The sequence below is a fragment of the Balearica regulorum genome, chromosome 9 (genome assembly GCF_011004875.1).
Source record: "Balearica regulorum gibbericeps isolate bBalReg1 chromosome 9, bBalReg1.pri, whole genome shotgun sequence".
Lineage (NCBI taxonomy): Eukaryota > Metazoa > Chordata > Aves > Gruiformes > Gruidae > Balearica > Balearica regulorum.
In genome coordinates this window covers 3,550,948-3,566,889 of record NC_046192.1, presented here as the reverse complement: position 1 = coordinate 3,566,889, position 15,942 = coordinate 3,550,948, and the positions used below count along the sequence as shown (strand labels likewise).

The 15,942-nt window shown below is 41.2% G+C and overlaps 1 protein-coding gene and 2 long non-coding RNA genes across 5 annotated transcripts in view; 2 read left to right on the top strand and 1 right to left on the bottom strand.

Annotated features, from left to right (window-relative positions):
- Positions 1–14,216, bottom strand: part of UGGT1 (UDP-glucose glycoprotein glucosyltransferase 1) — a 44,775-nt gene extending 30,559 nt beyond the window's left edge. For 2 of the 3 annotated variants that reach the window (XM_010313108.2, XM_075760870.1), the window contains exons 1-11: positions 11,662–11,800; positions 11,095–11,230; positions 9,352–9,434; positions 8,671–8,801; positions 7,688–7,800; positions 6,346–6,520; positions 4,945–5,041; positions 3,197–3,275; positions 2,888–2,988; positions 1,849–1,948; positions 702–762 (exon numbers count right to left, since the gene is read on the bottom strand). In XM_010313108.2, coding sequence (XP_010311410.2) covers positions 702–762; positions 1,849–1,948; positions 2,888–2,988; positions 3,197–3,275; positions 4,945–5,041; positions 6,346–6,520; positions 7,688–7,800; positions 8,671–8,801; positions 9,352–9,434; positions 11,095–11,219 — 1,065 coding nt within the window. In that variant the 5' untranslated portion in view covers positions 11,220–11,230; positions 11,662–11,800. Of the gene's footprint in view, positions 1–701; positions 763–1,848; positions 1,949–2,887; positions 2,989–3,196; positions 3,276–4,944; positions 5,042–6,345; positions 6,521–7,687; positions 7,801–8,670; positions 8,802–9,351; positions 9,435–11,094; positions 11,231–11,661; positions 11,801–14,075 lie in introns of those variants that run through there. The other variant, XM_075760869.1, reaches the window with a different exon arrangement.
- Positions 12,934–13,310, top strand: LOC142602895 (uncharacterized). The gene is made up of 2 exons (XR_012836718.1): positions 12,934–13,047; positions 13,132–13,310. It is a non-coding gene; the product is annotated as an uncharacterized LOC142602895 (long non-coding RNA).
- A 34-nt stretch (positions 14,217–14,250) lies between the features above and the next one.
- LOC142602894 (uncharacterized) lies at positions 14,251–15,448 on the top strand. The gene is made up of 2 exons (XR_012836717.1): positions 14,251–14,419; positions 14,972–15,448. It is a non-coding gene; the product is annotated as an uncharacterized LOC142602894 (long non-coding RNA).
- The last annotated feature ends 494 nt before the right edge of the window (positions 15,449–15,942 follow it).

Below are 15,942 nucleotides of genomic sequence, written 5' to 3'. Positions count from 1 at the left end.
CTAGGTCAGAGACTGAAAGAAGGCCACCCGGCAGGCACAGTCCTACAAGGAACATATTAACCATCTCGATACAGCTTTAGCTGGCAAGCCATCACTACAAACATGTAACTTGGAAACTAAGTAAGGACTGACGTGACTCAGTCCTGTCCTGTAGATCAGATTAAGACAGTCTGCATGGAAATCCTAAGAACACCTACGCTGCATGTTTTCTGGAAATACACATTTTCTGCCAGGGCTAACAACATAGTACTTTCATTGTATTTAAAATTAATTTTATAAAGATAAATATGGTTAACAGATTCTGAGTTCAAATACCAAACAGAAGGTCGCTTTTGTATACATTAACAAGTGCTTGCCAAATAACTATCTGAACACTTGACTACTGTGAACAACCATTGTGGGGGCAGCTCTGAACAAAATCCCATCTCATCATTCCCCAACACAGTGATCTCATTCAAAGAATTTGTGACCAATATTTTCATATTTGAGCAAACAAGCTAAATTATGTTCCTAATTCTTGTTTGAAAATCCACCACTTCTTTACTTCCCAGATGCATATTATGACAAAGTTGTGTATGAAAATACCAGCTCATTACTATTGAGCAAAATAGAAACTTTTTAATAGAATCATTAATTTGAAAGCTTGAATTTATATTAAAACATAAGTGCAAAAGCACTACATTACTTTCTGGAAGCATTACCTTTTGGTTCTCTTCAATTTCTGCTCTGAGTTCCGAAGAAACAACTGTTTTTGTTATGGCTCTACAAAAATAAAAACACGCTGTGAATCATCTTTCTGGTTATCTAATGGATAGATGAGATATCTACTTATCCTACTTTTGGTACCTTATATATAAATACATTTAGTCTCCTAGTATAAAGAGCTGCAATCAGAAGCACTTGCACTTTGTGGTACCATTAAACAGTAGGATGCACTATTTTTTCTTATACTGTATAATTCAACAGAACATAAAAATGTTAACCACATGCCAACTCTCAGTGTCTAATTTCACATTAACCATAATAAAAATGGGCAGCTGCCAGAAAGGTAGAGGTGGAGGCTGGCAGCAGAAAATAGGGGGATTTCACTCCTCATTGTGGGATTCCTTTTCTTACATTGCTTCTAGTGAATGGCGAGTACAGCTCACAGATCTGACTAAAAATGCAATGTGTGTGCAATGCCTAGCTTAAGAAGCTATAAACAGCACAATCTTAATATCGGTTAGTGGGGAATAAGACCAGAATTTAAGTTCTCTTTGCTGTCAGGTATATCTCCACCTACTCAAAAAGGAGGAGCTCCTACAACATCATCTTCACAACCCAGGTCATGGAATTTATCAAAAGAAATCTATTTCTAGACTGGTTGGGCAGCCCAGATTGTGACTGAATTTCTTGAAATTAATTTGAATATGCTCAAGACGGTCATTGACAAAGTGCAAAAAAAAGTGGAATTGCACATCAGTCTCTGACGGGAGATTGACTGGGCTTTTTGCCAAAGTGGATCCCAGAAGAAGAGCGGGATCCAGTGAATAGATAAAGCCACCAAACAAAAAGCCAGTCCAATAAATTCTTGAGGACTTGATGCAAAAGGTTCAGAAGCATTTCACAACAAAATAGCATGGGTAATTCTGTCAAATTTTCCAGTCCACATCAGCTGCCATCCAAGAGAAACACTGTAAGATCCTCTTTGTAACCATAGGCTGAAGACTTCTCTGCATAAACATTCCCTAGTGTTTGCTTCCAGCTAAATGGAAGCTCGGACATTAACCCACCCAATGCTGCCTGTCTCAGGCTCTGCTCAGAAAAAAGACAGTAAGAAAACTTCCTAGAACTCATAATCAAAGTTACCTGGCCTTTGTAGGAAAGTTCTGACTGAGATCTTTCATGACCATCAAAGCATCCACAGGAGGAGCAGTCAAAATGCGAGCAGCAGTTTGAAAACTTAAATCTAAAAGTGAAAAAATACAAGTCAAGAACTCTAAACTGAAAACAAGCCAATGCAGAGTAATCTTAACTTTAGTATTCAACTCTTTTGCTTATTTGTTACCTATGAAAATTCATTTTCTATCTGCACTATTAAATATGGGGTTTTTTTAGTCTTCTTCCTTGTTTTCAACTTCTATTTGTTGCCTTGAAGTAAGTAAGTAACTGTTTCAAAATGAACCAGTGTATCCTGTCTGCAGGTTGCTTCAATGGAGTTGAGACCATCACACACGCTCCCTCCTTTTTTTGTTTTGTTTTGGGTTTTGTTTTGTTTTTTGTTTTTTTTTGTTTTTTCTCTCTGAGGTGGGAGGATCAGCCCTTCAGAAGGGGTCTGCGTACTTGTTTCATAAGCTAGAAATACAAACAGCTATCTCTTGGATATAGGTAGATTCTCTGTGGCTACAACGCATGTTCAGCATTTCGAATTACTCATTTTTTCAGAGGATGAAGAGCCTTTCCACAGGCCTCTACAGATGATTTCCAGGGAAACAGGTCTGAGTTGCATGCAAATACTTTTGAAATACAGTTTTCCTTTGGTCTTGAGAAATCTTAGCTTTCCACACCAAGAAGGTGACCATGGAAATGAACTTTACATTTCGTTCGCTTTTCTACATTTAGCAGCTCATACAAGTAGTTGGTTTAAGTGCAGATGGCTTACTGTACTTCACAATACAGAAAGCAAACCTCATTTCAGAAGCCCTGTGAAAAAATCTTTCTAAAAGCTATTTCAATAGGACTCTACAAAGGCACTTTAGAAGATCCAGTATCTTCCAATGCAGGAATTTACAGTCAAACTCTCTCAACTCCACGCAGCCACCAGCAACCTCATTTCTGTAGAACACAAGAAGATATGTTTACATCAAATTTTTGCCATACAATACTGAAAGTCGTCATACGGATTTACCTTGTAACTGCCATACTTTCAAAGGTGCCATTTCATTGGTACTTTCCACAAGGTGTTTTCTAAGTTCTTTCAGCTCTTCTGTCAAGTCAGGATACAACTGCCTAAAAGGGTGCGAGGGGAAAACAACTTCTGTGGTTTCCTCTAAGCAAGTCTGCTGCTAATTCAAAGAAACTACTATATGAAAAAGTATGCTGCTAACAGATATGCATAACTCAGACATTTAAAAAATAATAACAAAGCAAAAGATCAGCATCTCTGCGTAAAGTTTTTTGATACGACAAAGACCAACAACTTACAACTGAGTTTTACCTTAGTTTTCCAAAGAGAAATCCTTGCACTTCATCAATAGGGTCGTTTTCATCTATTACTGTAGCATTCACATCTGTGCCTGTAAACGCAGGGAGAAGAACGCTATTACCTAGCTATTCAGGAACAGTTCCCACACTCATTTTGATTAGTTTAACAAAACTACACTGCAGTAACTGAAAAGAAGAAAGGGCAAGTTTCAGGTTTACTTTTAAACCTGTATCCGAGAGACATCATCTGTACAAATGAACACAGTAACAGCTGAAATAAAAACAATTGAGAAAGAAAAGCTTAAGATGAGTGGAAATCTCAGAGAGCTAGGCATTGCAGAGGAATTCACTAGGGCCTAGGAGCTTTCAGGACATGCCAGCTTTGTAGAGTAAGTGCTAAATTTAAATTGTGAACACAACCCTGATTTTAGCCCGAAAATACATCATAAAAAATAGTATCTGAGTAAAGTCCAAATTCTAGGCTTAAACTTCAAAGAGAAGTCTGTGCAAAAGACTCACACAATCTCCTAACTAGCTGGACACAAGCCAGCTCCAATCTAAGATGTTTTATGCTTAAGTCTAACTAAAGGTCCTGACCTTTTAGATGAGTGTTTGCTTTTGGACAAGCCAAAACAGCACAGGCATGAAAAAAACCCTGCAGAGCCAGAACATTCATAGAATCAAACAGGAGGTGGATGAGAACCACACACCTCTAACACGCAGGTTACTTTCTGTGAGCTATTTGCAGCTCACAGCAATGCCAGTGCAGTTTGTCCATTTTGTAAAACGTTTTAGATTACTGCATCAATATCGGTATAAAACTTCACAAGTTTACAAATAACAAATCTTCTCCAGAATTACTTTCCCCGCACACACACACCTGAAGAGACAAAGGCCTCCAATGTCCTATTCTACAAACAATATCAGGGCTTTTGCATGACTTTTTGATGACAAATCAATGGAAATTCTCACACAGTAATAAAAGTCTTAAGTTGGATCACCTCCTCTGGTATGTTAATTTCTCTTAAAATTAAATACTTTTACAAATAAAGACCAAAGGTTTTATGTGTCTATATTCTAGATGGTAGCAAAATATTCTGAGTCCGACTTTAGATCTGTATCTAAAAACTGATAAAACTACAAAATCCTAAAGAACAACTGTTATCTCAGACTAAAAAATAAATAATTTTTTTTTTTCCTTTCCTTAAGTCCAAGATAAATGCAGGAAATTCTGGCGTTTTATGTTGTGCATGCATGTAAATAAAAAGTAGACACACAATTACCCTAACAAAAATAGTTTTGGCAGGTACATGAGTTTGCGAAATACAGATCAGTGCTCTAAAGAAAGCAGTAAAAGCAAAAAAAAAAAAAAATCATGCAGAATTCTAAGTTCTGTTTTCCGAAAGAACAAGAACAGGAAACACATTGTGCTCTGAGGATGGATAAGCTAAAGCAAATTAAAGTAGAGGAATTGCTTTACATCTGCAGAGAATCTGGTTATCTGGTAAAAAATCACTTGCATTAGTAGTGCCATTACTAAGATCTAGTCCAGAGTCATGACTCCATTGTGCCCAGCATTGCACAGACAGACAAGATAGGTTTCATAAAGAACATAATCCCAAAAGAGAGGGGAAGAGAAGTGATTTCAGAGCTGCAGAAAGAAAAATATCTGCAATTCAGACACTGATTCATATCAAAAGAAATATAAAACCATCTTTGCAAAATCAAAATGTTCACATTAAAGTAGTTAAAATAATTCACCTTTCACCTGTGTATCATCCTTGGCCTTATATTCTGTACTTTTAATAGCCAGTTCCACACCATAGCCAGAGAGGTAGACTTTTTCTTTACTGGGATTCTGTAAGGAAAAGCAAACAGTGCGATATTGCCACTTTTTGTTTTGATGGCCATTTCCCAAAGCTAAGAAATCTCAAGCTAGTACAACATTTCAGACACAACTGGTAATGCATAAGTGAGAAACAAATACAACGAGTGACTCTGCAGTAAGGTACTATAATAGTTGTATTTCCAATTGTATTTCAACAAAACTTTTTGAATTTCAAAGAGTAAAGATATCTCTATGAACCAAAAACCCACCAAAAACCACCAAGCGAAAAGGGACACAAAACAGCATTTTCAGGATTCAGCGTGTAAGCCAAGTAGAGCAGAACAGACTCCTGTCATCAAATCAGATAGAGGAAGGAAAGGAACTTCAAGTGTGAAGTTCAAAAGTGGAACATTCTCTGAAGAGTTAAAACAGAGAATTACAAAAAATGCATAAATCAATGACTCAAGAGAAATGCGTAATTAGTTCTGACTTTAATGGAAAACAAACATGATCCCTTGTTAAAAGCATTTTGAAGGATACAGGAGTCACACAACTGTACCAACATCTATTGTGTAATACACTTAATTTTGAATGTAAGTACTCCTCCCAACATTGATAAATTACTTTTAAAAAGCAAAGTGGTGCATGCAGTGTATGACTTTATTTTATTAAAAGAGCAAATGTCGCTAGAAGTGAACCAGCTGATGCTTTTTTTTTTTTTTGCATTCAAGGCTGGCTCCTAGGGGCTACACTGCAGGTTTTAGCAGCATTAAACAACATTCAGGAAAAAAGTCAACTCAGATTTCTCAGAGCTTTTGAAATGTAGAGTTAAACACTAATCCAGTGGTTATGGGCAATTTAGGGAAACCAGGATAAATTGCACTGGGACTGGTATGTCGTTCTGTAATAAACTGCTACAGAAACAATGCCTTTCATTTGAAAATGACTGTGAGGTTAATCCCTGCTTTTCATATCAAGTACCTAAGTAGCCTGACTGGGAAAGATCCAACTATTTCCTATAATGTCATGTAGGTACAGCAACGTTTTTTTTTTAGTTAAACTCTGTTATTTTTCTGGAGTTTAACTTGGCATTTGTAAAATCAAATGATCCTCTTACTTAAACATGAGATTCATGAGATTTTAAATATTCTGTCTTCCTCAGCTACATGCAATAAAAATAAACTTTGAGTATTCCAAATAAATATCAAGCAGCAACACATTATACAAGTATAAATTTAAAGGGAACAAGCTTAGGCCATTTTTCTTTTTTAAAAGCCAAGCCAGTTACTCTTCCCTTGTCAAATACCTCTGTTACAACGCACAAATATACTTACAGCAATATAGTGTCTGAGCACATAAGTGATTTCTCCTGCCTCAGCCTTTAAAACAAGCCTCTTGTGGTATCTGTAGAACTCCTCTGAGCCAATCTCAGCGTAAAGTATGACAACAGGACTTTCAGGGTTTGCCACTGGGTACTTGTGGTCCCCTTTGAACAAAAATGGCTTTGGCCTGAAAGTAAACATTGAAGATTACCACAGTGTGATTCATAGCATTTCCTCGCTCAATGCAAGATGCAGAATTTCTTTTTCTCATGTTTAATCATTGTTCCTGTCCTCACTGAATACATGTCAAGCTATTCCCACATATTATCAAGGTTGGCAGCATTTCATGCATGTTGATAAAGCTTTGTTAAAAATGGACATATGAAAATGACACAAGTAGCTAGGTGCTACTTTGAATCTAATATGATCCTTATTTTAAAAATTAACCACTTCCCTTAAGTTTTCAATTAACTTTTTTTTTCTCCCCCCCAATGGTGATTCATAAATTCTGTTTAAAAAAAAACCACAAACCTAACAGAGCAAATGTTCCAGGAATTCAAACTCAAGGGAACCCTGTCCTCGGTTTAGTATACAAACAAGAAAGTGAACAAGAATACTGTTTTCAAATTTTGGTTTTAAATTTTGTCTAAAATACAATGAAATATTTAAAATATTCCCAGCGAGTCAGATCATCAGCATGTGAGCTATAGATGCCATATGGCTGCACATTGACCAAAAAAACCCTTTATGACTACAAAAACCAAAACTACCAAGATTACTATGAAGACAAACTGAAATTTAAGGGTAGGTTGTTTTTTTTCTAAAGAGGTATTATATTGTATCGTTTCTTTTTGTCACTGAAAGTTACAATCAAGTTCCATTCTTGTAAAGAAATCTGAATGTGAAATACATTGTGTGGTAATAGTTTTCTTTGTTAACACTGAGAAAATTATACAGGGAAAAAATTCGATGCATGATTCAAGCTATTCATGAAACAATCTCTGTTATATTACCTATCATTTTAATATGCAGCCCAGCTCTTTCCACTCTCCCTACATACTAAAGGCTTTACATATTCCTGAAAATTCCTTACTGTCCTTCAACAAATGGTTTCCAACTTTTCTGATGCACTTTCAAAGCATTCCTCCTCCTAGCAGAATACCAAAGAGCAAGGGATAAGAAAACAATCATTCCAATCTGGATTAATAAGAGACTGCCACTTCTGTGCAAGCAATGGACAGTCCATAAATCAACACTGAAGAATGTAGAAACTACTGGTTTATGACAATCTCTTTACAGCAGTAAGTCTAACTAGCTTAAGAGCTAATCCAATGATAGGAAATTAATCAAATACCTTTCTGAAGCTGCCTGTAAAAGGTTTCCAAGAGAGTCAAATTCACATGTCTTCTCCCCATGCACAGCAAAAAACAAGGTACAGCCCTTTGGTGGAGGTTCATCTGCTGCTATCTGTATTAAAATATTTGTAATAAAGTAGGCTGAACGTTTGCCCTTTGAACAAGTGAAAATGGTAACAGCGAAGACCAATTGCTACAGAGCTACAACTTCACAAGTTCTAAACTAGTACTTCTTCCCTCTTTATTACATAATTTAAATGCAAGGTAAGAATTGCAAAATTGAGATTTAAGTCTTAACTTTTTATAAATATTCTTCCAGTCTATTACTATTAACTGTAATATTAGTTCCAGGTACAAAAAGTGAGGCTTGCAATTGTAGGGTTTTTTGATGAGGTTTTTTGCATTACACATCAGAAACCTCAACATTTGTTAAACATTAAATGGTAAAATGATTCCAGATGAAAAAGGAAGATGTCTTCCAGTATTACTTAAATAAAGCACATTATAATGTGAGACAATTTGCAATGAACTATATGATACCCCAAGTTTGAAAAAGAACAGAGTACAACGAACTTCCATTTATGGGTTCTAATCTAATCTCTAATGATATATATTCATATATATCATATATTCATGAATTACTATCTTCAAGTAAGTACAACTGAATAATGGGAATGGCAGCAACGTCACAAGTACCAACAGAGCCGTAGGGATTTTTGTCATAAAAATCTTTACACATTTATGTGCAGTGGGTATCAAAGATATGCAGACATGTTGAAATCCCAATTCTTTAGTCTAGTCTAGACAGACGGACTCAAATTTGGCACTCGGTGAAATTAGTATATACATATGTTCTTCAGCTCAGATGTCTGGAGCACTTCTTCAGGATTTTTTATACTCTCAAATGTCTCCTTACACAGCTTGCTCCTTCCTGGGCCTTAGGTAATGCTCTGCAAATCATTTCAGGATTTCCTGTACTAACCTGTTGAAAAGCTTGAACTGTTGCAGAATAAGAGCGTAAGGACAAGGAAAATTTCAACAAATTCTGCTGCAAAGGTGATAGACTCTGGCAGGCTACTTTCAGCATTTCATGGTAAGAAGAAGAATAGCTACCTGCAAAGTCAAAGTACAAGCAGTTATCTTTCTGTACCATATTCTCACTGAAGAAGGGCTTTTCATCCTAACTGTGATTTATACTAACAGAAGCCCATGACATTAGTTGTAAATATGCAGATGACCCTTCCTCCTCAATTTTCATTACAGCTAGTTCTACAGATGGACAGAGTGAACTTCAATACAGATCCGTCAGAGTACACTTACTTACATTCCTGAGGATGCAGACATAGGCTCAGGGAGGAGGGAAGCAGTTAAAAGCTCCCATTTAATTTCAGTTGAGAGATAGAAACACTGAGAGAAAGCATTTATAATATTTGATACTTCATGTTGAAACAGAAACTGGCAAGTAAAACATGTTTCAGACTCGTCCTCTACAGCTTTTGTCAAACAGCCAAAAGCCTTGAACACTTCACAGTAAAAACATTACTAAAATCAGTCCTCATTTGACTTGTACAATACTAACACAACAGAAGACAAAACATTTTAGTTTATTTTTCAGCCATGTCAACTGTGAGTCATCATCAAGAAAAAGATTATGAAAACTTACCATCATGTTCGGATGTCTTAATATTTTGACTGGCTTCCACAAAATTCCAGAATTTTTCTTGACCTTCTTCTGATAAAAATTCACTGAGTAAGAAGAGAAGAGTTAGGTAGATCTGTGAATTTTCTCTCAAGTCACAATTCTTATACTTTGTGAAGCTTTACAGAAAGTTAGCTGACCGGCAGCAGTGTACGTGCTGGGAGCTCTGCATTTCTTTGCTAGCTATCTTTTATGAGAAACATACATCTTTGCTTTGCTGTAACAAACTGTAGTTAGTTGGAATTACTAGCTTTGGTGGGGTTTTTTGTTTGGTTTTAAATGAGCAAAAGGAGAAGTCAGAGCTTCAAATCATGATGTTGTAATTCATCATATATTCAGCATATGACTAGGTAGGTACACAATGTTAGATAGTAAAATAATTCTGTAAACATTGCTAACAACAAATACTTTATCATCTGTAAACTTGTAACATGCTTCACATGCTAAAGGAAACTACAACATGAGATTCAGAGCCCACTAGCTACCACAATAGTTTGTGTGTTCATTTCAACCGGTTAAGGGGTGAGTACTTCTTGAACAATTGGGTAACGAACTGCAGCGCTGAGCTCAGTAAATTGAACAGCAGGAATGACTTTACGCTGCAGTGCTGTATCATTCTGCAATTCACCTCAGATGAACAATCCTACTTAACCAAAGTCTTTGAATATAATGGTTAGGTTATATGTCAAGCCTCTGGCACGTTATTTTAATTATTTGCTTACTATTTCAGAGTCTGCTAGGGTGAGCTTTTCCCCAGTAAATGTCTCACATTGTCAGGGTATTTAAGTCCTGGCATTAACACCTGAACTTTGCATTTTACTGCTTAAGGATTTTTCAGTCTTCAAACTTCAGCTTCTATAGAGAAGGTTACAGAAAAGTAATTTCACCTAGGACACGCTGGTCCCATCACCCAAAGCCATGCCCGTTTAAATGAAACCCATCAATGCTCAACTATTTTCATGTGAACCAGTCTGCGGTAACACAGGCAGAATTCCACATACGACAACACCCTTAAGCGATACAAAATTAAACACACATACACTTACACAAAAATCCTATTTTGCATAGACATCTCCAAATTAGAATAACATATAATGAAATGATGGTGACTTCTAAAGTGCTGTGTAGACTAGCAGTGACAAGACAGCATTTGGCTTTCTTTTTTTCTTTTTAAATAGCGTCTTCTTAAAGTCTTTAATACCATAGAAGAAATCTCCCCAGGCTGACTTGCACAACTCTTAACAAAGCAGCTGACTTTAGGTAATCAATGCACAACTCACATGAACAAGTTAAACTCAAGCTTAACTGAGCTAACATACGCAAGCAACAGATACGCATCAAAACCTACAGTCATAATTCAAGTCAAAAATCTTCTACTATGGGATCTTACAAGACCACACTAAAACTCTCTATCTAGTGCTTTGAGTAAAACAGTTGAGGCAAACAATACTTACAAGGAATTATTCATTGTTATTAATGTTTGTTCTAATGCACAATGAAAGAATTTACCATTCAAAACCCAACTATTTCCTTTAAAACAGTCATCCCATCTCCCCAGGCACAGCCATGTTCAACTGTTATTACTGCCAATGAATTAGTAACAACCAAAATCCAAAGCACCACAAAACAAATGAAAAAGACAACACATTACTTTATCCTGTAAGCATATTCTGGCTTGTCAATGAAAAAAAATCACAATGCAGTTACCTTGTTTCAAGTAATAAAGGAGTTGAAGACCACTTTGCAGTTAGAGATGTTGTCACAGCTTTAGAATCTCCTTTTACAAGTGAAGAGCTGAACCAGATTCCAAGTACTGCAGTAAGTATTCCCATTTTATAGAAGTCTGAAAAAGATGAAGAAAAAGAAATTGGTTTTGCATCATCTCCTTTTATAAGCACAGAATCTCACATATCCAAATATATTAAGGCATGTTTTAAGATTCAGTGGCCCATTTAATGCAATATATCAGTGAGATAACCATAGTCTCACCTGGGCTTAGAAAATCAAAAATACTATGAAAACATGAAAAGAGACAAGGATTTTAAGATCTGACTCCTGAGCTGCAATTAAACCTAAATCAATTCCAGCTTCCCCTATGTTTATGCTTTCAAATAAACTCGCTTCTCTTCTGGGACACCCACATCATATACTACTTGCTTTAAGAAGAGGTATTAGAACATATTTCAAATTAGGTGGAAAACCCACCCACCATTCGTTTTACAGAAGTAAAGTCACGTTTTGTATTTGCACAGATACATCAGCCAGTGTACTAACCAACGTCAGAAGAGCCAGGCAAGGTTAAGGTTCCCTAGTCAGCCCTTTAGGTTCTGCTGTGTACAGCGGACTTCTTCTCTGGGGAATGAAGAAACAAGCATTTCCTGGATGCACTAAGTACCACCAACTTTAGAAGCTGAAAAATGAATAAATAATGAAGACAGACTCAAATGATACAACTTGCTGTGAGAAACAAGCTGGGGGGAAAAAAAAAAGCCATTTCTTTATTGTCCTTCATGTGTACTTTCATGCCTATATATTCTCTGACCTATTCACTGTAACACTGCTGAGTGGAATTTCCTTGCCCTCAACTCTTAAGCTTATGGAAGAGTTGAATTCTCTTGTTAAGTTTCCATTACAGTCTCCAAAAGTTCAAGCTTTTTTCTCCCTGACTAGAGTGTATTTACTACACACCCAATATACACCCAGGCACTCTCTCACTTCTTAGTCCTTATTTTTCTGGATAACTCATTTTCCATTTGCCCCTAACTGGGAAAACAGCTTACTCAAATTCCAGGTCTATCCCACCTGACAACCTGTCAGGATCTAACTCATGTCTCTTTTTCATTATGATCTTAATGTAAAAAGTAGTCTGTGCACACGTGTTACATATCTGTAGCTATGGCTCTACCTGTATATATATATATATACACACACACAGACAAAACAACCTCATCCTAGTCCTTTTAAAAATTTACACTTCTCCAGCTAAAAGTTCACCAGCAATCAATCACCCATTGCTCTTTCTGTATCTCAACGTTTTTTCTTTCAGAATAAAACCAGAAATGCCCTGCTATAAGATATGAAGAGCAACTCACTCTGCTGCACACAACATTTGTTTTATGCTGCACCTGGGAAGCAGACAGATGGCATTGCACAACGCAAAACAGTTACAACTACCACTCACTGCGTGCAGAGGAGGAAACTCGGTCAATACCTGTGGAGTGAAACCTGGCTTCCGCCACGCGCAATAAAAACCCAAGGTTTGCAGTTTCTCCCAGAATCGGGTCCTTCTTATTCACTGCAAATTATACAGAGTAGCTTGGAACATGTAAATGAATGTAGTGTACTGCATACTTACAATTAAAACTCCCATGTTACTCTGTCATACCTGCCTTCCCATTCTGTGAAAGACCGTAATAAAAGCCTTTTTCTATAGGAAATGGCAGGGGGGGGGGGAAGACACCTGTCAGCTGACACCAGTTTAGCCAACTGAAAACCTGCAGATTAGAAATGTCTACACTCCCTGAATAACAGCAGCCATAAAACAAAGGACAGACCAGTATCTTGAAGAAAAAATAAACTACACCATGGAGAACAGAAGAGATAAGAGGCACGGGAATGAACATGAATGACATGAGGAGATCCGGTTGTATTCTGTGTGAGGTAACACAGCAAAAACCAATCTGAATTACGACACTGTGGAGTGGATTGTTTTGTAAATGTTCTTCCTCCTCATTTTTCCTCCAGTGACTCAGTTTAAAATACAGTTGACTTCTGGAAACTTGCACATCCTGCCTTGGAGAAAGGAATAAATCATCCCATAGCCACGGGTCCTGACAGACTGCGAGAGCACCGACCTCTGCCACGCACCGTGAGGTCTGCCTGGTAGCAAGCAAGCAAAACGCTCCTGGGGAAGGAAAAAAAGACGTCCTGCTTGGACAGAGATGCCAACTCCTAGTGTCAAGGCCGCACCACTACGGTAAGATACCTGTCTGAACCACGTATTGTGAACGGTAAAGATGACTGGTAATGCCCAGATACTTTCTGTAAGCACATCTTCTGAAGCGCTGCGCTATAGATAGTGAAACTAAACCACAACGTTTAACTGATTAGTCCTAAATGACACGCTTGAGGAGCTCTAACTGGAAATTGTTTGTTCTAGCTACTAGTCGGCATCCAGCGTGCTTTCATAGAAACCTTACCCGTCGCACTGTGCTGCTGACGCGAGGCACGCTAACCAACGGCAGTAATGCGGACAGTACTGATGACTCAAAAATAACTAAACTGGGATGTCCGTTCGTTGACGGCGAAGGGTGTTCAACCCCCGAAGCTCTCCGCTCGCACGGCCGCTGGCTGGCTGACACCGGCGGAGCGCAGAGGCCGCACGCCGCTCGAGGGGCCCCGCCGCCACCACACCGCCGGGCTGCGATGCGCCGCGGCCGTGCCGAGCCGGCAGCGACGCCGCTCTTGGCAGGGCCTGAGGGGCGCCGGCTGCCCGCCGCCACCCAACGCGCCTGGCCGAGCCCCGCGGCCGCTCCCGCCCTCGCGCGCGGCGGAGGCGCCCTGAGGGAAGCGGCCTCGCGCTCCCGCCGGCGGCTGCGCGCGACCCTCACGAGCCGGGACCCTCCTGCCGGGCGCGCGCGCCCCTTCCCCTGCCCTGCCCCGCGCGCGGGTCGCCGTGGTAACCGCACCTGCCAGCGGCCGCCACGCTCCCTTCCGGCTCGTGCCGCTCCCGCCGCTTCCGGGCACGGCGCTTCCGCTGCCGGGCGGGGGGGGGGGGGGGGGGGGTGCCGCGCCGCCATAGAGTTATAGCGGGGCCGCGCCAGAGCGTCACCTGGCCGCCATCTTGGGGGGATTGGTACTTGCGGCGGGTCCGCCGTCTCCTCCCGCCGCTCGGCGCGGGGCTCGGCCGGCGGGGCGGGCGTCACGCGGCCCCTCAGCGTCCCTGTTCCCGGCACCGCCCGTGGCCGCTGTCGCCGCGCGGGGCCAGAGTGGCGTCACCGGCGTCCTGCGCGTCGGCGGAGCGGCAGCCCCGGTAAGGCGGCAGGCGGGGCGCGGGCACGTTTGGGGCGAGCCGCCTGTCGCCGCCCCGGCCCGGCGGTGTCACACACCCCCCCCCCCCCCCGCGCCGTGGCGGGCTGGAGTGCCGCCTGGCTGGAGTGCCGCCTGGCGGGGGGCGCCTCTGTACCGCACGGCGCGTCACGGCTGTCCCCGGCCGGGGACCTGCCAACGTGAGGCCGGCGGCGCCGGGTCGGGGCAGGCCCCTTTGGCGCACGGTGCCGTCCCTGCCGGAGCCGTGGGGCGCTCGGGTAGGAGCGCAAGGGCAGGGCCTGTGCAGGCTCGGGGTGAGGAGCGGGTAACTCCGGAGGCGAGGGCGGAACCCCCGCCGTTTCTGCCGTTAACCTGTGCCGTCGGCAGCCCATCCTGCTGAGCAGAGTCGCACGACTTAGTTGCCCCGTGGAAGAACAGCTTCTTTCACTCGGTCGGGTGTTTTCAGCGTAAATACGAGGGGAAATGAAGCGGCATGCGGCAGCCACAAACCAGTCGTTCTTTATTCACCTTCTCTACACCGTTTATGATTTTACAGCTCTCCCTCCGAACTGTCCCTTTTCTGGCCCGAAGATGCCAACTCCGTGTACCCCTCCTTCAGGTGCTCCGTGCCCCGTTAGCCTCACCGCATCCTCCGAACATTTTGTAGCGTTACTGTGGTGGTTTTGAGTCGCGGGGATGGGGGAGCAGAACCGCACATCTCATTCAAGAGGTGCTGAGCCAGAATAAAGCTGGGAGTCCGGCCAGGCAAAGTAACTCTGACAGGGGTGAGGGCAGCATCCCAGGGGTCGAGCCACAGGCCTCAAGTCCTGATCGATGGCCCCTCCGAAGCGAACCGGCGCCTAACCCCTGCCCGTGCCCAGAGCTTCCTCAACAGCTGTTTGCAGGGTTGTTCACAGCACAAACCTGAAGGGCGTTGCAAGGCAAAATTAGGGATTACTCAAATGTGAAACTGTAATTACAAGGTTTTCTTTCTGCTTTCATTTTACAATATTACTAAAACTTTGAAAATGACGGTTGCTTATCTGACTTTATCTCTGAGCCTCGTGACATAAGGACCTAAGCGAGAACAACGGCATAGAAAACAGCGGTTTTCCGAGGTGTGTGTAATCCCACCCGAGGCAGCCCTGGGCTGGCCATGTCTCAGGGTTGCAATGTGTGTTGTCACCAAGGGTGGTTTTCTTTATAATTTATTTTTTTTCACCTCTGTCCCAGTTAGTAGCAAATATTTATGCCAGAGCCAACAGGGATGTTGGAGTCAGGTATTCATTGATGCAGCCTGTTTGTGTACAAAGTCCCATTTCCCTGAACGCAGCGGGCGCACGCCAGCTAAACTTCATCTCCCGCAGGGCCAGCCCCGCGTCAGGCTGGCGGTTGTGGTCTGCTCGGCTTGTCTCAGTTCCTCGCGCTCTGCGATGCTCTTCCTGACTTCAGAGTGCTTCTTTGCATACTTGTGTTTAGAAAGAAGCAGCGAGAAGCAAACCTCTCGCCGAGGCGTATTCGCAGAAT